Raw genomic sequence first — 21,987 nt, forward strand, 5'->3', positions numbered from 1 at the left:
AGGTTCAACCCACCACTTTTATTCCCCTTTAAAAGTGTCCTGTACCAAGTCAGGAAGATGGCCATTGTTATATTATTGTTCGTTTCTGTGTGTGTTGCATTTTAACGTTGAATCGTTTGTGTTTTCTCTTATTTTTGAGATATTGAGATAAGACGTGGCATGGTACTTGTCTATCCCAAATTTATGTATTTGGTTTTCATGTTATATTTGTTATTCTCGTGGTGTTTTGTCTAATGCTTGGTCCGTTTCTGTGTGTGTTACGTTTCGGTGTTATGTCGTTGTTCTCCTCTTATATTTAATGCGTTTCCCTCGGTTTTAGTTTGTTACCCCGATTTTGTTTTTTGTCCATGGATTTATGAGTTTTGAACAGCGGTATACTACTGTTGCCTTTATTTATCAATATCAGGATTTCACATATCAACTTTATTTGGAAACCTTTATCTTTTTACTATTTGGACGCAAAATATTTTTAACTCTTTAATTTTTGCGTGCAATTTACTTTTGCAACTTTTGAGAGGAGCAAAATAACGCGAATTTGAATCGCAGCGAATACGTCAAACTTATAACTATATTTGAATATTACGAACCTAAATCCCCGTGAAGCGGGATATAAAGGGGTTAACGTGAAATAAAGTTTCCGCAAAAAAAAGTTTGTTTTCAGTTATCTTTCTGATTACTTAACACTTATAATGTACATTGTAGCTTCCATATTGTTTTTGTTTTTTTTGGCGAAATGCACAAATTAAAAAGCAACAAAAACAAATGATCACTATAAACATCAGACCCTTTTATTGGGAAAAAGATATAAAGTCAATGAGTTTGCGGTTTTCTATATCCCCTTTTCCTAATCGAATTTACCGAACCAAAATGACTGATCTAATACCATTGTCTTAACCAATCAATGAGAATGACCGGTGCAGAAAATTGATTAACCTAGAATATTGTAGGGGTAAACATATTATCCTTGAGGTTATTGATGTGATTAACTAACAAACTGTTTAAAAAAAGAGTGGTGAAAAATACAAATAAAGATATTCAAACTCAAAAAAAAATCTGACACTGTCATGGTAGAACGAAAAACACCGAAATCCTACAGCAGAACACAAAATAGAAAACTAGAGACTGCGTAAGCATTGTAACAGGAACCGCAACAAATTATCATTCCAAACATTTATAATTTTCCTCCTCAAATTCAAACTTCATGAAACTTCGAAATTCCACAAGAATATGCAGCCAAAGGAACTTTCTTTAGAAAACGCAGATATGAATAGCAATAATGAACTGTCTTTTTCTAGATATTTCAGTTTTAAACCGGAAATTCGTTCAAAATATTTTTTTGTTATTTTCCAAGTTGCGGACGGTGATCTTCCTTTAATAAGAGACCTCAACCGAGCCTGTATACATCTTGATATTGTTCATGTTTGATTTGTATTATCATGAATCACTTTGCTGATGATGTTGTAAGGAGGAACGTTTTCAATTTGTAAGATTTGCTATCATTGTGCATACGTCTATATCATACACCTGTCTATTATTAAAGTATAGAATTAAGACACTTGCTTATAAAAGATAGTGAAAATTCATATAAAGATTATTTTTTATGTGTTTTACGTCAATCAGACAGTAACTTAATTGTACTAAGGGCAAAAGCTTCACGAAGACATACTTGAAATGCTAGATTATATAATTTTACCAATGGTTTTTGCGCGGTGTGTGTTGTTTCGTATTTAATTGTTTATTTTGCGTTTAGCCAATTTTTGTTTTGTCTTTATTGCATTTTCAAAGATTTCTGAGTATAATAATTCATTTGGAATATTTTAAATAGTTTATTTACGAAAAATAAGTCAACCTGAAAGAAATCAAATAGATTAGAAATAATAAATTAATGAAATCGTCAAGAGAATATGGATGTTATATCTCAAACGAAATATATAAATTAGCATACACTTTGGGTTTTTTGGGGTTCGAATTTTGTCATATTAGAGTTTTTTTTTATGGCAGAGTAACCGGTATGGGTGTTGCACGTTGCTGAAGGTCGTTCGTTCACCTATAATTGCTTCCTTTTACCTCACATGCACCCTGGTGGTCAGTTTTATCATTGGCAATCTTACCACATCTCCTTATTATTATATTGTTTTTCTCCGACAATTATTACTCAAGCTTAGATATCTTTATAAAAATTGACATTACATGGAAGCATACTATTGGGAAAAACAAACTGTGACATTAACATTAATTTTATTATTACGGTTTCCGCTCACATACAATGTAAGCCGTATTGTATACAAATGATCTTTGATGCCACATTAGTGTATATATTGCTTTATTTGCATACTAGATTTGTTAACTGAAGGATAAAGTTTTCAGATGAGTAGCAGATAACCAATATTCGGCTTTAGTCTAAGATCAAGTAAATAGCATATGACACAGGTCTAAACACATTGCATGTGACTGTGACATAGCTACCCCATATACTGTAACCTCAACAAGTGTATTTCTAAAGAAATATTCAAACATTAAAAAAGCATGATATTTATTTTTGACAATACATAAGTTGTCATCAATACCAAAAATATGAACTCCAAGTTTTTCGTTCCGAAGGGCATTATTATCTTTTATACCACAGAGTACCGTTAATTTTTTTTCTTAAATGTTTGTGCACGATTTTGAAATATTTTTCAAGAATTACAATTTGATACCGCGATTTTAAAATAAAGAAAATAACACCTACTTAATAAAGACATTTACAGAACAGTTAGAGAAACTGTCAACCGTGAAAAAACATTTAAATGTTCATACAGATATCAGAAGACTCGCAATAGAATGCGTACAGAAGAAGCACTGCCTGACCTGCTTTAAATATATAATTGCGAAAGATAAAGTTTGATATCTATCAAAATTACTTTTTGGAATATTCTTTATTGTGTGCATGCATATGGCCCATACCCTACCCATACTTAAGTTATATTACATCTTTGTTTTATTGTAAGCTATAACAATACTTTTAGTTCCTATGTGACAAAATCTGTGGCATTAAGGCTAAAATACTGACTAATGCATAATTCATCAGCTGAACACGACATAAATGTAACTACAAATTAAACCGTAGCATTTTATTGTCTCCCTGTCTAATGATTTTGTCATAATTTGTCTCGTCTCAGTCCAAAGGGAAATTGTCAAATTCATTTGCAGAGTAAACATTAGTTCTAGAGTTAGTAGTTTAAAGTATGCGACACTAGTCCATTGACTGAATATAATTATAATTTCAAAGTGTACGCACCTAATCCCATGACTAAATATTTTTTTAAATGCAAAGTATACGAAACTAATACGTGGTCTAAATATATATTAAAATGCAAAGTATACGAAACTAATCAGTGTTTCAAATTCAAAGTATACGAAAATAATCAGTGGTCTAAATATCTTTTCAAATGCAAAGTATACGAAACTAATCACTGAATATCTTTCCATATAAAAAGCGACAGAAGATATCAAATGGAAATTCAATTGTATTAGTCAAAGAGAAATTGACAACTACATGGCAATAAATCTAAATCGATCTACAATTCTAACAAAATACTGCATTGAAGACTAAAGTCTGAGCAAATCTAAACACACTTATGTTCCTTGCAAGGGAACTAATATGACAAAGTTGCAAGCATAAGACAAAGTAAATGATAGGACTGACACACAAATATCTACAGATTGATACACAATTAAAGATTCAGAACAATATTCACAAAAAAAAGAACTTGGAACCAAATTTTGAAGAATACACACGTTTATGAAGATCAAGATGACACAACTTTAATTCAAGCTAGCTTGGATTCAGAAAATAGTTGCTGATTATTTCAAACTTATGCCATAGCTTAAATCTTCTTTTCGGCTACGTGTACACATCAAAACGCAACAAACAAAAGAGTTTATTATATATATGCGACTCTCCTGATTAAAAATGATCTAATGACAATTATTGTGCGTTTTTTTCTCTATTCCCTTTTCCTAATCGAAGTTACCGAACCATAATGTCTTATCGTATACCATTGTCTTATTTAATCAATGAGAATGACCGGTGCAGAAAATTATTTAACCTTATACTATGGTAGAGTTAAACACATTGTCTATGGGGTAATTAATGTGAAAGCTATGCCGATTGACTAACAAACTGAATGAGAATCCTTAAGATGGGATGCGAAAGGTACAAAGAAGGCAACCAACTTAAACAAAATGACAATGTCATAGCAAAACACGAAAATCGACAAACAAATACAGCAGTATCCAAAAGTCAACACAGAAAACTATAGACATACAACAGAAACCTAAATAAATTCTAATTTCAAATATTTTAACCCCCCCCCCCCAAAAAAAACACCCTCACCACCTGAAATATCAAATCCCCCGAAACACCGAAAATTCCCAGCAAATGTACCAAAGGGTACTTCTTTTAAAGAAAACTAGATATAGATACATTTACCAATAACTGTTTTTCCCTTGATTTAGATATGTCTGTTTTACACAGGAAACTCTATTCAAATTTTAACGACAAAAGGGACTGTTCTAATATTGTTCATGTTTGTTTTGTATAATCATGGCTCACTTTGTTGATGATTTTGTAATGAGGAAAGTTTTTAATTTGTAAGATAAGTTATCTTTGTGCATACGTCTACCTCACGAACCTGTCTAATAAAAGTATATATTCAAGATACATTTTACTTGCTTATAACAGATAGTGAAAATTCATATAAAGATAATTATTTATTTGTTTAACGTCAATCAGGCAGTCACTTAACTGCACTAAGGTCAAAAGCATCATGATGATGTACTTGAAATGCTAGATTATGTAATTTTACCCACGTTTTTTTTTTTTTTTTTGGGGGGGGGGGGGGTTTGTTGTTCAGTCTTGATGGTTCTATATTGCGTTTAGAAAACAGTTATTTGTCTTTTATTTGGTTTGTGTCCTGCCATTGAATTATCAATGACTTCTGAGTTTGATTATCCATTTTAAATCTTTTTTATAGTTTATCTACGAATAGTAATTATAATTTGAAAATTATATGTTTAATGAAATTGTCAAGAGAAAACCAAAGTTAATTTTCAATAGATATATATGATTGATCGTAAACTGTAGAAACTCAAAGCTACTCAAACTGACTTTGAAAGCCTCATGTAGAATCAATAAATTAAATTTCAAAAGTAGCATTTGATATAATATATGACTGATCAATTCTGCAAATTGTAATCAAGTGTACAAAGAAGCTGATCAGTTATTTTAAATGATAAGTTTTTTCTTATCCCAGGCAGAAAACCCTAACCGTATTTGGCACAACTTTTTGGAACTTTTGGTCCTTCAACTTTGTACATTTTTTGTCTTTCGAACTTTTTTCATCGGAGCGTCACTGGTTGGTCTTGTGTGGAAGAAACGCGCGTCTGGCGTATTAAAATTTAAACCTGACACCTTTTGTAAGCTATTATTCGTGTGTTCCACTGTCCTATATGTTCTCCCATTTATTTGTATTGTAGTCCTATCATGTAATGTACATGTACTTCTCTTATATTTGATGTGTTTCCCTCAGTTTTAGTTTGTAACCTGGATTTAGTGTTTTTTTTCATGAATTTCGAACAACGGTATACTACTGTTGCCTTTATTTAATTACTGTTGTTTAATAAAAAAAAAACGAATGAATTTTTTTCGAATGTATTTTTTCGAACGCAAATGACTGAAATTTGTTAACAGAAATGGACAAATCAACATGTGAGAATTCGTAATACACGATATAAGATATTGTTAATAATTTGAATAGTTTACACTCATCTTTTACATGGATGAGAACAGCAAAACTTTTTTTTGTATCGTTGAGTTGATGTCTCATTGGTAAATAAAAATGAGAATGGAGATGGGGAATGTGCCATGGCCTACAAATGAAAAAGACTAACAGACAAATACATTTGTAATAGTGCAAAAGAAAACACATAGAAAACTAAATACTAAGTACTCAGTGACAACACGAACCCCACCAAAACCTGGAGGTGATCTCAGGTGCTCCGGAATGTTGAGCAGATCCTGCTCCATATGTTGCACCCGACCTGTTGCTCAAGTTATTACAAACACGGTAAATAGTCTAATTCGGTAGGTCAAATTTCAAAACTCATACCTTCTATACCTTTACGGTGAAATTACTATCACAAAAAAGCCCAGAAAAGTATGGAATAGACAATGTCTGATGCAGTGCAAAAGAACTTGAACAGATCAGAAGTAAATGTCAGCGGTTGTTTTCACTTCAAAAGTATCCTTCGTCTAAATGCCAGACAAACATTATAACCGATATGTATTTAGAATTAATCAGCCCAACTTTGTCTAGTATGGATATTTGTAAAACATAAAAGATTATTAGCGGTGAAAAGTGAATAAACAACCGGGCGCATAATCCTGTTCTTTAATGTGTTTGATTGAGGATTAATATCAACTCACTATAGCGGTCAAAGATTTTTCCTTAGTAAGACATTAGTGTTGATAAAGGATAAGATAAACTCAGCATAGATACTGGGATTCAAAATATGCATGCCAGACACGGGTTTTGTCTTCCAAAGACTCCTCAATGATGCTCGAGTAAAAAAAAAGTGACATAGGTTAAATAATGAAACTGAAGACCATTAAGAGCAAAAGATTCCGAAAGTTTTTGCCAAGTACAGCTATCTACTCCTGTGGTAAAACATCCTTAGCATTTTGAAAAAACTCAAGGAAAGTGCCCCTGAAACGACGAAAATAGTACATTAATTGAAGCCTTTCACAACTGAAATGTTGATCAATACACAGGTTTATAGAATATGAGTGTTTAGGTGGGGTCCTTTAGATCTGTATATTTTATTTTTTATGGAGAGAAAAAAAGCTTATTCTTTGATATTCTCCTGAACATTATTATATTATTACATTTTCATGTAGTTAGAGGATTTTTTTATTCTGGTTTGTTTATTTCTGTTATCAGTAATATATAAGCTTATTCCTAAAACTACCCTCAATTGTATTATTTATTTTTTTACTCTTTGAACCCTATTATTCACTATTTTCCCCCTATTTTTTCTCTTCCATTATTTCATTATGACATTATTCTCTATTATATAAAGCCCAACCCGAACTTCTTATATAGATACTATAAAGCTGGTGTCACTATGACGCCACACACATGATGTCTTTTACGTTTTGCACCTTAAAATTGCTGTTTCTCGCTTATTTTTTGGTAAAAAAAATATAAGCAACTACTTTACCAAAAATTCGTAAGGGTTCCGCGGAACCCAGTGTCTCGCCTACTTTTGCTGTAAATCGCAGGCTGAAAAAAAAAGAAGAAAAAAAATCAATAAAAATATTCCTTTTGATTGTAAGAAGCTTCTATCCAAAGTTTGGTAAAAATCCAGTATAGTTTATGAATTTAATAAATGTTATTTAAATTTTAACTGCAGACTGTATGTAATGTTAACTAGAAGAAAAACTAATAAAATTGAGAATGGAAATTGGGAATGTGCCAAAGAGACAACAACCCGACCATAGAAAAAAACAACAGCAGAAGGTCACCAACAGGTCTACAATGTAGCGAAAAATTCCCGCAATCGGAGGCGTAAATCAAACACATTAAAGAACAGGATTTTGCGCCCGGTTGTTTATTCACTTTTCATCGCTAATAATATTTTATGTTTTACAAATATCCATACTAGACACAGTTGGGCAGATTTGTTCCAAGTCCATTTATAAGAAAAATACACAGGTACAAAAGCTTCTGTCCAAGTTTGGTAGAAATCCAGTGTAGTTTAAGAAAGTTATTAAAATTTCAAAAACTTTAACCACAGAGTGAATATTTTTGGACGCCGCCAACGACGCTGACGACGACGGAATGTAGGATTGCTATGTCTCGCTTTATCGACTAAAGTCGAAGGCTCGACAAAAATGATATGTTACAAACATAAATATCTTAAGTAGCAGTATGAAATAGAAAGTTTACAAACGGAGATTTAAAGTCATGTCTATTGCTGAAATGGTTTTCTTAACCGAGTTGAAGAACATATATCGCATACAAATTCAAATAAAATATATATATTAGGAATTCTAATGCAACAACGTTTGTAACGTTCATTTTGATTGGATAACGTCACTTTCTTACATAGCATCAATTGACAATTGATGCTATGGGACGTACGCGCAAGCGCAGACGGCATATGACAGATTTTAAATACATGTTTTAACGTTGTTTTCTGTCAGTTTCATTAGAATGGATATAACAATATTGTATTTTAAGCTCCGACGGCATCAATTTGGGATTTGATGGTCGCAAATACCCGTTTACTGTCTCCGCTAACGCGTCGCCAGTAAACTTAATTTGCGACCATCAAATCCCCAATTGATGCCGTCGGAGCTTAAAATACAATACAGTTATCTCCTAAATGTTTTGTGTTGCACTTGAGGAAGTACGTATGAAAGAACACCTATCTGGTCATTGAAAAATACTTTGTTAAAGTCTTCATTCATAATAAATGAATAAAGCCTTACGCAAAATTACAGAATGGTGTAATTAAACATAATTCCTTGACATATTTTAAGAAGACATCATGTTTCAAAATACAGTTCGGATTCTCGTATTGATGTCAATACTTCAAAATGAAGTTAGTATAGCATTGTTACATTTAAAGTAAGACACAATTTGAAAATACAAATTCTGAAATTCGACAGAATAAAATAAAATGTCTATGATTAAACTACATGTATATACATGTATATACCAATAATAAATATTTAAAAAAAACATGTGTTGCACACACGACATCACATATTATAGTGTTTTCTATTACTTGATAGATAATTGCGTTAACGAAAAAAAATGCAAGCTGGAAAGAAGAAACCGTCATTTGAAAAAATAAATTTAAAGAAATTGGGTCTTATGTTTAACGACCGTTTCTGGAAGTGGTTTTTTTACGATATGAAATATTTCTTAGGTTTAACTAATTAGTATTCTCTTCTTTACGTTTAAACGTACCACTCAAACAAATTATGAAAAGCCCAATAAAAATTTACCCTCGTTTTATTCCAATCTCTATGTTTTATCCTGTGAAAAATTTATATCTAAAATATTTGAACAAATTATTCAAAAGAACAAGAAATTATAATTTTTAACTTACCGGAAAGTTTGTAAATACTCCACCAGAGCATCCTGAAATGTTATTAGAAGTACTGGCATTCATATCCATGGAATTAAGTCGAAATGAAAACACAAACTGATTTCACGTTAAAAAAACGTTTGCTTTTAAGTCCGTTTTAGTTGTCCACAAAGCACGCACACTGATTTTATGTCAAAACAAATCTTGTTTTAATCGTATACAAATTCACCCTCCTATACCGCAATAAAAAGAAATAGCCAAGTTTCTTTTATTCGGCTCCAAACTGCACACTAATGATGTACTAACATTTTTATTATTAGTAGTCGGTTTTGAAAATCTTAAAAATCAGTTTCATACTGATGTAAAAATAATTTCTTAAAAATATGTTGTTTTCAGTAGGCTAAATTCTAACTACTGGCACGTAAACAAGTTACTTAAAAATCCAGCAGTTGTTTTTTAGCCAAGCTGCAAGCACACAAACTAATGCTTAATTATCCTCCTACTCTCTAAAAACTGAATAAATAAAAAATCAAAGTCTTATTTATCACTTTTCCCGCCTACAACCAACTTGTCCATTTATACATCCGACCTCAGTTAAAGATGTTGTGTTAAAGTTTAATGTTTATGTGCTATTGAATGAAAGTTTAGCACATATTAAAACTAAATAAGTAAAATTAAAAAATGTCCAGAGTCTTATTTATCACTTTTTCCCGCCTACAAATAATTTGTCTATTTATACATCCGACCTCAGTTAAAGATGTTGTGTTATAATAGTTTAATGTTTCTGTGATGCCGAGTGATAGCTTAACACATCTTCCTTGTCAAGCTGACAGCTAAAATCTGAAATGACAACGTTCCTTATTACTAATACATTTGAAGTATAATTATACGTATAATAGTTTGGTTATTGAGTTTGTGTCTATTGATTGACTGAATGTAAGCCTTGCTTGGATTGTTTAGGCTTTTGAATGTTCACAGCGATGCTTCTCTTTTATAACATTCAATTCTCTTTCAATCTGTCTTTTAATCCATGCTTAGATTGGTTCAGCTTTTGAATGTAAAGAGCGATAAGATTTTTTTTTAGCATTCAAGTATACTTGAATCTGCTTTTTTTTCTTCCTTAAGGGTATTTACGGCGATGCTTCTCTTTTATAGTATTCATGTCTACTTCGATCGATCTTTTTTTTTGCAAAAATAATGTTTTGAAGCATTTAAATGTTACAATTGTTTCGCACATTTATTTCAAATCTTGTAATACTTGCTTGGATTTCTTAGACTATTGACTGTGTAAGGCGATACGACTCTTTTATAGAATTCAATTATTATTGAATCTGGTTTTTTTTTTTGAAAAAAAATGTTTTGAATAATTTGAATGTTACAATTGCATTACACATTATTTTTTTTCAAATCTTATAATATTTTCTTGGATTGCTTAGTCGTTTGTGTGTTTACAGTGATGCTTCTCTTTTATAGCATTCAATTTTACTTCAATCTGTTTTTTAATCCATGCTTAGATTGCTTCAGCTTTTGAATGTTTAGAGCGATAAAATTCTTTTATAGCATTCAATTATATTATTTTGAAAAAAATACTGTTTTTAAGCATTTGAATTTTACAATTGCCATTTTTTTCATATCTTTTAATATTTGCTTGGATTTCTTAGTCGTTTGTGTGTTTACGGCGATACTTCTCTTTTATAGCATTCAATGTTACTTCAATCTGTTTTGTAATACTTGCTTTGGTTGCTTAATAGCCTTTTTACTGCTTACAGCGATCTGTTTATTGCATCAAACATACTTTAATACTACTCTTTTATTGCTATCAAATTCTACTGAAATCCATCTGTTTAAGCAAAAATATCATTTTGAAGCATTACAATTTAACAAATGCATAGCAAATTTTTATAATCATTTCTAATTTGAATAACGTTCTTTCTTTTTTATTCATTGGGGGATTTTTGTCTGTCGTACATGTAATTGTCGTAATTGATTTTGTCTGGTCCTATCAATATTGTAACACCTTTTTAAGACTCGTAATCGTTTTATCAATTATTTTTTTCAATTTTTCAATTTTTGGACTTTGTTGTTTAGCGATTTTTTTTACTTTTGTATTTATTTTAAGTTATACTGACCAATTTGAACTTCTTTTTAAATTTATGAGGGATTTTTTTCCCCTGTCGTAATCGATTGTGTCTGGCGTTATCAGTTATAACACCTTTTTTAGCGTAGTAATCGTTTCATCTATTTTATTTTTTTCATTTTTTTTTCAGATTTTTTTGTTTCATGTCTAGCGAAATATTGACTTTGAATGCATTTCAAAGTATCATGATCAATTCATTTAAATTATTAGATAACACAGTATAGATCGCGATTGAACATATTTAATCCTTTTAGTGTATGCACTTCCGTATGAATAATGAACAATAAAATTGACATATTTGACAAGGAAATTCCAACAAATGGTCTTAATTCCGGACCTTGTACAGTGTATATATATATATAATTAACATGACTTTGTGCTAATTTCATTTTTTTTTTCTTCATTGTTAGTCTGTTATTCGAAAAGATGGTTTTCAAGTGAATCGAGGCTGGTTCACGCATGTCTGCTTGCTTTTGCACTCTTTCGTTCGTTTGTATAACTTAATGTTTTGTTCGCACATTGTTGTCAATGTAACCGTCATACAAGTGATATGTTTAGCTAGCTTTAATACTAGGTTTAATCCACCATTCTCCATAAATAAAAAATATGCCTGTACAAAGTCAGGAATATAACAGATGTATCCACTCGTTTGATGTGTTTGAGCTTTTGGTTTTGCCATTTGATTAGGGACTTTCCGTTTTGAATTTTCCTCGGAGTTCAGTAATTTTGTGATTTTACTTTTTGATGTTTCAACAGCTTCTAAATACATTATTATAATAAGTAGTTTGAAAAAACAAATTTATGGCACGTTTATGATAAACATATATTACATCAATACATTCGAAGCTTTTAAGTAACACAGATCATTATAACAAATAATATACCTAAATTTTAAAACGCGTATTCCTTATTTGAAAGGTTATCTACTTTCCAAAATTATTTTCATGGTAAGAATCGTGATTGGGTGAGACAGTCTTGAAAAGTCATGGAAACACACGACGCCGCCGGAACATATATATAGGAACCCCCCCCCCCCCCCCCCCCCCCCCCCCTTTTTTTTCCAGGAGAGATCAGACGAAAAAATTCAACTTTTTAATTGCAGTTATTTTCCTTTTTCTTTTTGACAGAGAGACGGATTAATATAAGGGAAACCTTGTTTCCAAATTGTATTACAGTACTGTATTTGTATGTATATGTCATGTGCATGGTTTATTGAAATAAAATATGTTTAAAGTAAAAGTATTTTCTACAAATTAGTTATAATTCCATGTTTAGCATTGCACAGAACAATTCATCCGTATTTTTCAATTATTTCAGAAACCAGACCGTTCCAGTATAGAGTTTATTCTGAAATACATATTTATCCATTATCAAAGATAATATTAATGCAATTGGTTATGTTGATATAACAGTTTAACTTACCACTTTTGATCATGAACGTGTAAATAAAGTTTCCAGAGAAAATGTAATGAATTCAATCTAAAATAACTCTACCAAGTGATTTAAATCTAGAATGCAGTCATTTGTAACACAATTGAATTACTTTGGATATATTTGCCTCTTATCGTCTTTCAGTGCAGTAAAGGCGCATAAAAATCATTTTCTTGATTATTTTCACATTTTCGATATCCTTGTATTAGTAAACAAACGATATTAGATGCATGCAGTTGTAAAAAAAATTTTTGTTATGAATGTAATTGAGTGTAAACGAAACAAGAATGGATTTGTGGCTTGATGTAATGTAACATCTGGTCAAGGGCTTAACTGGTTCGTTCGTTTAATAAACATCACGATAAAAAGGGTACTACAAATGATTTATTAATCTTTTTTTAATATTTTGTTATTTTATGATCGTTAATTTATCAATCAACATGCAAACAGTAACAGTAAACAATAAAATTAAATTGATAAAGTTTCATATAAAAGGTATCAAGTATATGAAATAGTTGTAAAATTGTGCATCGTTAAATAATTCGTAGAATTTAATCGTTTAATTGTTTTAATGCCTCATTCTAATCGTCCACTGGCGACCAGCTTCGTTGAATAAGAGAGCAAGCAACCTCCATGTGCATTTACAATCTCGCACAGTGATCAGTACAACAATTAATCAGAGATATTCGGCCAAACAGGCCCCACGGTTAAACAAAATGAATTTTGGAAATGAACAAATGTATATTAAAGATAATGAATTGGTGTTTACGTCTAGTGGAAAATATTACAATAGATAAAAGGAAAAGAACTAAATGTGAAAATGTGATATGATAAGTCAATATTACCCTGCTGATTCGAAATGTAATAGTCCAATTGAGAGTCGAACAGTCTTTAGTCGACGTGTATTTGCAGCAGCAAATACCACTGTTCAAGTCTTTGGTTGACGCAGTCGGCGATCACAAACAGGACCTCCCGTGCATGAATCCGAGACCCCTACGCCCTCCCGTAAGATCACTGAGATCGTTGAACAAACGTTGATCTGGTGTTCGAATGCCAAAAGATGTATATACAAATACTAGCATATTTCGAGCGCATATTAATCAATTTAAAAATTGTTGAAAATCATAGTTATACAGACTTTCTTTTCTAAATGCCTTCAGGCTGATTTTTGGCATGTGAGTTGACCATGATGAATTACAGATTAAGTTTATGTTTCGTTCCACTCTGCTAATTTTTGCTGAAATTACGGGCTTTGGTAAATTATTGAAAATCACAGTTATACGCCTCTAGATATTTAGCTGATTTATGATATGTGAGACTACCATCATGTTTGTGTCCACATGTGCTATTGAAATTGCAGATTTTTCAACTTTTGAGGACGGGACCATTCGTGTCGCTTTGACACATCTAGTTTGATAATACGAGGTGATTTTCTCTATTCTTTAAGGGCCTCTGTGGCCGAGTGGTCTAAGTACAAATGTAGTTCTGCTACTGTTATCACTAGCCAGTCAACACTAAGTTTGTGAGTTCGAACCCTGCTTGTGTGGGTGCACTCGACTCCAATCTTTATTGACTAGGATTGTCAGTTTTCCTATCGAAAGTCGGTGGTTTTCTCCGGGCACTCCGGCTTCCTCCACCAATAAAAAACTGGCCGCCATGGAATAGCACAAAAGCGATGCTAATAAGTTGCGTTACAAACGCAAAAATCATGTCAAAATATTCTATTCTTTATATCTTAGCACTCCAATATTCCCTGTTTCTTTATTTTTTATCAATTTCTATTTATTCTTTATTGTTTGTTTTTTTGTTTTTTTTTCATGTGTCTGCATACATGTATTTGTCATATTATTCTCTATTCTGTAAACCTATACAGCATGTATGTAAACAAGTATAAAACATTGCAGCCGATACTATTAAGCTCGACGTATATTTGAGTAGCAATATCTGTAGGATTAACACTACTATTAACTAATGTTAGTTAATTAATTTACCTTTACCACAGACCATCGGCCTTCAACAATGTATAGTATACATTGATGATAACACCGCGTTTTATTTCGTAAAATTCAATATTCCTGAGTGTACCACTACAAATAAACTTCAAATTTTGTTATTGGTGTTTATCTTGATGTTTCTTTTATTTTCTGTCAAACTCAGCATCTGTCAAATTCATTATCTTTATGTGGTCCATACCATAAGTTTATTACAAGACTTGATTGATGTTGGTCAGTTATAAGTGTTTCATGCATTAGGATGCACGTGTTCTTAATATAATGGTTGTCAGGTTTTACTTCTAGAGTTTAGATGTGATAGTTAAAATGTTATATCGAACTAATAATAAATCCGCCACCTCGTCATCGCTGAATCTTATGAAATGGAGGTCTTTTTTAGGCTACCATTATGTCACTTTAAAAAATGTTACGACCAAAACATTTTGTTTTCCTGAGTATTGATGGTGCTTATAAACCTTCAACGGGGACTTTCGTCTTAGTTGCTCATCAGCTCTGTTTCAGGTCAGTTAATGCCCACCAAGATCTACACTTATGCGGTACCACAAAGACAATCAAATTAGAATATATCAATCTGGAACTGATAAAGTACTCTGTGATAAATAGACATGATAATCGTACACAATGTGAATGCACATACTCATATAGTGACGTATTTCTGTCAGAGATATACTTCTACAAAAATGTAGCTCATGCACTTATAACGTACTCGTACATTTGTATGTGTACACACTGTGTGTCTTTCGTGTCAACTGCGACCTGGCATCTACTTTGTTTTGTTCTTGATTTGCAATATGACAGAAATCATTGAATTAGTCCACAGTCAGAATCAAACATCCCCACGCACCCACGTAGTGTGCCATGCGCTCTGTTCTTATAGTTAAGAACAGTTATAGCGCAATCGCTTACTGGCTATATGACAGCTTGTCATACAATGATGCCAGGGAAAAGTTTTCTTTCGCATATGTTCCACTTTACGTTAGCAATTATTGACTTTAAATTGATAAAATGCCCATAATCGTTATCCTACAGTTATTGGCAATTATCGTTTTTTTTTCAAAGATTTGTTGTCAACCATGTCAATATTTGATGCTTAATGTCTGAAATCACATAAGGAATTCAGTTACCAAGGTCAAACTAATTGTTTGTGGCCGTACTATTGCAAATAATTGCTTATATATACTTTATTTGAACTTTGGTGGACAGCTGTCTTATTGGCAATCATACCATATCTCATTATTTTTATATAAAAGGTGATTTATAGATAGAAGTGACACAATATGTCAATTTTATCATAAGCTGTATGTCCAACTGACACAGTTACATATGCATTGTACATGTCAAATGGTGTCTGTACAACTGATTCAGTGATATACATCGGTATTGTAGATTCTGCCACCAATGTCAAGGTACATACAATGTACAAACTTCAATTTTTCTCTAGAATGTTCATGCTCAATCGCCATAAAAACGTTGCATTGCACTAATGTTTATTAAAATTATCTTTTTTTCCCGCAGATGTGCTTTCATAAACATGAACAAAAGAAAGATACACATGACATGTTTTATATTTATTAACTCAAGGTGGTACCAAGTTTGGTTGTTTAATTTACATAAAATTTTTACAAAATATAACGAATTAAAAAAAACTTGAAACCCACATGTATACATGTAGCAGTTTGAAAACACTAATTTCGATCATTCAGAAACTTAACATTTCTTTAACAATAGAACGTATTACTAATTAGATTGATTTTACAGAGTTAACTCCTTGTAGTGTTGTGTACCATCTTTACTCTTGAGTGAGTCACTTTCTACACCCCATAAGTATTCATTGCAAATTGTAGTTCGAGATATGTAAAGAAATAGTTTTTAAATTGAATGTCATAAAGTTACAAGTGGTGTCCATACATATTATCAGAAGACGTTAACCTTTCATTATTTTACATTCAAGAATATTTAGACGAATCCATACAAGTCATTATTTAATATACAAATAAAAGTCGTGATCCCTCTGTGAGCTCTTTCGCATGCGTTTACATCTTAAAGCTTAGGTCTATAACGAAAGGTTGTAATACCAACGTTTAGTTTAACATATATATATACAATGGGGAAATAATAAAAGGATTTGAAACATATGCTATTAAGTAATCGTTTTAACTTAATGGGATTTCCATATACGATCTGCACAATATATATTATTTGTTGTATTGAATTGCTGATCTAAAGCGAGAAAGTGCGGTTGTAAGGTTCAAAGTTTTAGATTTATCAATATAATTTGTTTTTGCTTGAAAAGTCAATGAAACATATATCGTACGTTGATGTCCTGCGGTGAGCTATATTTGATTTATGCACGTCATTTTGGACTCTGGTGCATTGTTCATCGACAATTATATCAGCTATCCTTTTTTTCCATTCTTTTATTCGAGCGTCACTGATGAGTCTGTTTTAGATGAAACGCGCATCAATACAATGTATAAACCTGGTACCTTTGGGTGTTTTTTTTTAACACTGTTGAGTTGTTTTTAGCCGTGTGTTTTTTAGATCTCTAAGATACTGTACCTACTTCTAATTTCAGTATGCTGAATGACGCGAAGGATTTTAGTCAGATATCTCTCCAGTACTAGCAAACAGAATGAATTCAAAAAACAGCAACAAAAAAGTAACTATTGTTTCATGAAGGTGCTTTTGGGGATAGTTGGACACATACAATGCATTTCGGAATACTAGTTCACGTTGTTACCTAGACCTGACACGAATGTGCGTACATCCTGCAGAGACAAACGAGTGCTGCCGCCTATATTTAAAGAATTTTTAAAGGGATCTCTACAACCTATATTTTAAACTCCAACACAAAATTGACAGTCTGAGTATAAATATTAGGTCGCCTGGACCTCTCGGACTCCCATTCGACAGAATGACAATACTGAAAGCTTAAGAAAGAGTGTTTATTTTGCTGAAATAACTGTTAAAATATGAAGCAATGTCGATTTAGCTGCGGAACACAAAGCTCCTTCGTCCTAATAATATTTTTTTACTTTTTGCGGTCCATTAAGCTACGGCTTTTTCTTATTTCAAAACTTTTGGAATTGCGACAAGGTTCAGCTCGCACTTACTTGTGAAAAAAAATATTGTTTATCGTCCGTGCATAGTTTGTCAATATAATTGTTTCGTTTGGTCAGATATTTTTCTAAGATATGATGTACCTTTTAATGTTTGAATATTCATTTCCTTGACACTATTATTTAATCATTAATTTTCCTTATGTATTAATTTTTCGCCTTTTTGAAGCCATATTGAATCTCGTCGTGAACTCACGAAAAACAAAAAACATGTAAAATCCGTATTTCTATGTTCTGCTAATAGTAAACAAATATATTATACTGACGTACATGTACATGTAAGTGCTACGGATCCGCAGCTAATGCCCAGTATGAATGGAACGGTTACATACGAGGCCTGGTGTATGTTCGGTTCAACGCTCTCTCCGAGATGAAGATCCCTTACAACAACTATTTGATAGGTTTTGTATGTGATCTATTGCTAGACAAAAACATTTTTAAATATCTAACAAACATATACCCTCATTTTCTAACGGCTGTTAAAATTTCCCGCCGTTCATCCCAGCCAACCGATTTTGCAAAACTTACATTTATCTATAATTGTATAATTTGTTATTGGTTATCGTTCTTATCGTGAATGAACTTTTTACCAGTGGACGAGACGTAAGCCACAATCATTCATAATTAATAATTTAGTATATAATAAACAAAAGCTTGCAATGAATAATAAATAGTTTATCTTCCCAAATTTGATAAATGCTTCCCACTGCGTATTTATACATGTAAATTATCTTACCCTGACGTTGTTGTTTGTTCCATAAATCAAAACCTTTGTCACTCATATTTCTGATTAATGCAAAAAGCGGAATGCAACTCGATGTATTAAAACGCATTTGGGAAACATTTGTCAAAAATTCGGGCGATTAACTATTTTTCCATTGTTAGAATATTTACATATTTTTGTTATCTGTGGTAATTTTTCATTTTGGGAAAATATTATACATAAAAGAAAAATTAAATGAAATAACGGCAGAGCCATACCAACATACCAAGGCTTTCATTTGTGAAAATTGTACAAATAAATAATGTAGGCACCAATATTTCACTGTAAAAAAAAAACAATTCACTACAGTTATCAAAGTTGTTGAGAAATATTGCACAGATATTTTCCTTAATATTTAAAACAACCGTTACGTAACTTAAAATAAATACACGTTGTTCTTTACAACCGCCATCACGAGTTGGATGACCGCTACTGTGACTCCGAATATCTGATTCACAGATACCAACAATCATGTTCCAATCGTCGGTTTTACATCAACACCCTCTTTTCCCCCTGAATATGACCTACTGAATTGGACTTATTCCCGGGCTTGTACTGACATGAGCTGAAAGACAGGTGCCACATGTGGAGCTAAGGGTATCTGGAATAACCACAGCATTTGGTTAAGTTTGAGACTTTATTGCTGGATGTTGTGTTTTGTATACTGTTATCTTTAGTTTGTTTGTTTGTTTTTGTTGTTTGTTTGGGTGGTTTTTTTTTTTTGCCATGGCGTTTACGGTCTATTTTCGACTAACGAGTTTAAATATGATCTCTTTGGTATTTTTCGCCTCTCTTTCACAACTTACATATGCGCTTAAATATGATTATATATATATATGTTGTTTTTGTTTTAATTTGGTTGTCAATCAGAATATTTTAGAAACTGTAATTCAACTTATTCTCATATACACATGTGAACTTGTACACTTCCCAGGATAAATTGATGATTTAGATGTTTGATTGCAAAACGTCCAGTGGCAACTATGTATATTCAGTATGAACTCAACACCTCTGTGAGCTATGAGACCAACTGTGGTAGGCATGCACATGTTGAAGATATACGGCAATTAACTTAATGTCATATGATAATGAAAAATTGAACCTGGGCTACAAAATTACAGCACAGATGTTGACAGTCTATACGTCTCATGTTTCGCGTTGTGAAATCATTTAAATAATTCAAGCCCACTGTTTTGTCACAACAATTATAAATAACAGTCTTCTTCCATTTTTTATATTTTTTTTTCATCCTTTTTTTTTGTCATTCGCCTCTTTGAACTTTATGCTGCATTAAAATGTCTTTCCTGTACATAAAAGTAAAAAAGCAAGTTTCCCTCGTAAAGACGGAAGTCGTGAAATAGATTTAATTGGCCTCTGTAAAGCCTGCTTCAATTTTAGTTTTTATCCACTAATTGCTTGTTAGCAGGCAAAAGGATGGCATGATTAAAATTTGTTTCAGATGTTTAGCTAACTGTAATGAAATAACAGACATAGCAAAAACTTGTAATATGCATCTTCTTCCGGTCGGATTTGTAATGTTAATTCAAATGACTTGTGTAGGAAGCGTGCCACGGAAAGGACGAATTGAAATGACATTTATTTCTGAACCAATCAGAAAAATCTTTCTTCTAGCTGTAAGGTTACCGAGCATTCAACACATTGTAGGTGCTCTCTCTAAATTCTATCTTTTAAAATGGCTAAATCGTGAGCATGCGACTCTATCTTAACCATGATTAAATTTCAAAATTAGAATTGACATTAGATAAATTATATGATGTAAATACTAATTTCTAAAAAAAAGAAAGAAGTTGTTAGAATATTTTCGTCAAGTTATTGTTTATTCTGAAAAGTCCGACGTATTCATTTTTCATTTAAGATATGATTTGTGTTGTATTTTAAATGAATTTCTTGGTTGGTCGATGAATCAATCGTTTTTAGGTACGATCGAGTTTGTCAAGCGACAAATGTATAGAAATTAGTCTCCTCATGTAGTATCATATTCTTGAAATCAAATGCTTTGTAATATGACTACCAAATACTGTAAAAATAATGCGTACATTTGATAATTTGAAATACTAATCACTGATTACTGAAGAAAATGCAAAGTATAATTGATTTTAATCATAGCATTTGTTGCTGACAATCACTATTGAAATAGTATTAGTACGGCGGCTTTGTGAAAAATTGTGCACATTCTGCTACAAGCATGAAATTTGGCATAGACCTTCCTTAACTATTACTCTTTTTTTTCAGATAGGGAGGCATTTGAAAAAAAATGTCTCACTTCCGGTAAAATCCAAAATGGCGGACAACATACTTAAATCAGCCCAATATCAAAGGCTAGTGTGTAAAAATGTGTTATTAAGACAAAAGTTTAATGACAGCACAAAAAAAAATCATTTTCTTTACATTTTAAAAAAAGTTGAATATTTGAATAATAAATTGATATTTCTATGTCCGCCATTTTTGATATTACCGGAAATAAGGGTTCTTAAGACATATGTTTTATATATTGTATCCATCAGAAGCACCAAAGAAAGGTTCCTGCACAATGTAATGATAGTAGCAATACGTTATAACACATTTCAATTACCCTCCCTAAAAAATAAGCTTATTTAAGTATAATGTCCGCCATGTTGGATTTTAACCGGAAGTAGGGTTTTTGAAGACATCTTTTCTATAAAATATATCCAGAAGTAGTACATAACAAAGGTTTGTACCAAATATTTTGCTAGTAGCATGATAATAACACCTTTTCAAATACTAGCCTTCGATATTAGGCTGATTCAAGTATGACGTTCGCCATTTTGAATTTTATCAGGAGGTGAGACATTTTTTTCAAATGCCTCCCTATCTAAAATAAAAGAGTAATAGTTAAGGAAGGTCTATGCCAAATTTCATGCTTGTAGCAGGATTTTCACAATTTGTCTGAAATATGCTTGTAGCCGCCGGACTATATATGCCTTATAATGCGTTGTCGCATTTTTCAAATTAACAATATTTCTGAATTTTCAGTATACAAGATTTGTCTGACTTCGTTAACTTTAATTAAATGATATATGATATTCATCTATGTTAATTTTTAAAAAATCCATTAATTTATTATAACCCTTGTTTTCATTCTACTCAGCAGAACAATCAAATAAACTACCACAATGCATCTGGCTATCTATAGACGGACACCTGATTGCTTATATTTTTAGTACATTTCAGACTTGATGCAGATGAGGCCGAACATGCATGTCTGCACTTAACATGCTTAATATCCCATATGTTGACATTTGATAACAGACACGTTTGAGACTTTATAGAATGATTAGTTGCAAGAAGGTCACAAATAGTATGTTAGACAATTTTATCTAATGAATTTCTGTAACGGTGAGA

The 21,987-nt window shown here is 31.9% G+C and overlaps 1 protein-coding gene across 1 annotated transcript in view; it reads right to left on the minus strand.

The window, feature by feature from the left end:
• LOC139502991 (neuropeptide S receptor-like) overlaps positions 1–12,949 on the minus strand; it is a 41,448-nt gene extending 28,499 nt beyond the window's left edge. Inside the window, exons 1-2 of the mRNA XM_071292660.1 lie at positions 12,701–12,949; positions 9,163–9,981 (exon numbers count right to left, since the gene is read on the minus strand). Coding sequence (XP_071148761.1) covers positions 9,163–9,231 — 69 coding nt within the window. The 5' untranslated portion in view covers positions 9,232–9,981; positions 12,701–12,949. The remainder of the gene's footprint in view (positions 1–9,162; positions 9,982–12,700) is intronic.
• Positions 12,950–21,987: the final 9,038 nt, after the last annotated feature.

This window comes from Mytilus edulis, chromosome 14 (genome assembly GCF_963676685.1).
Source record: "Mytilus edulis chromosome 14, xbMytEdul2.2, whole genome shotgun sequence".
Classification (NCBI taxonomy): Eukaryota; Metazoa; Mollusca; class Bivalvia; order Mytilida; family Mytilidae; genus Mytilus; species Mytilus edulis.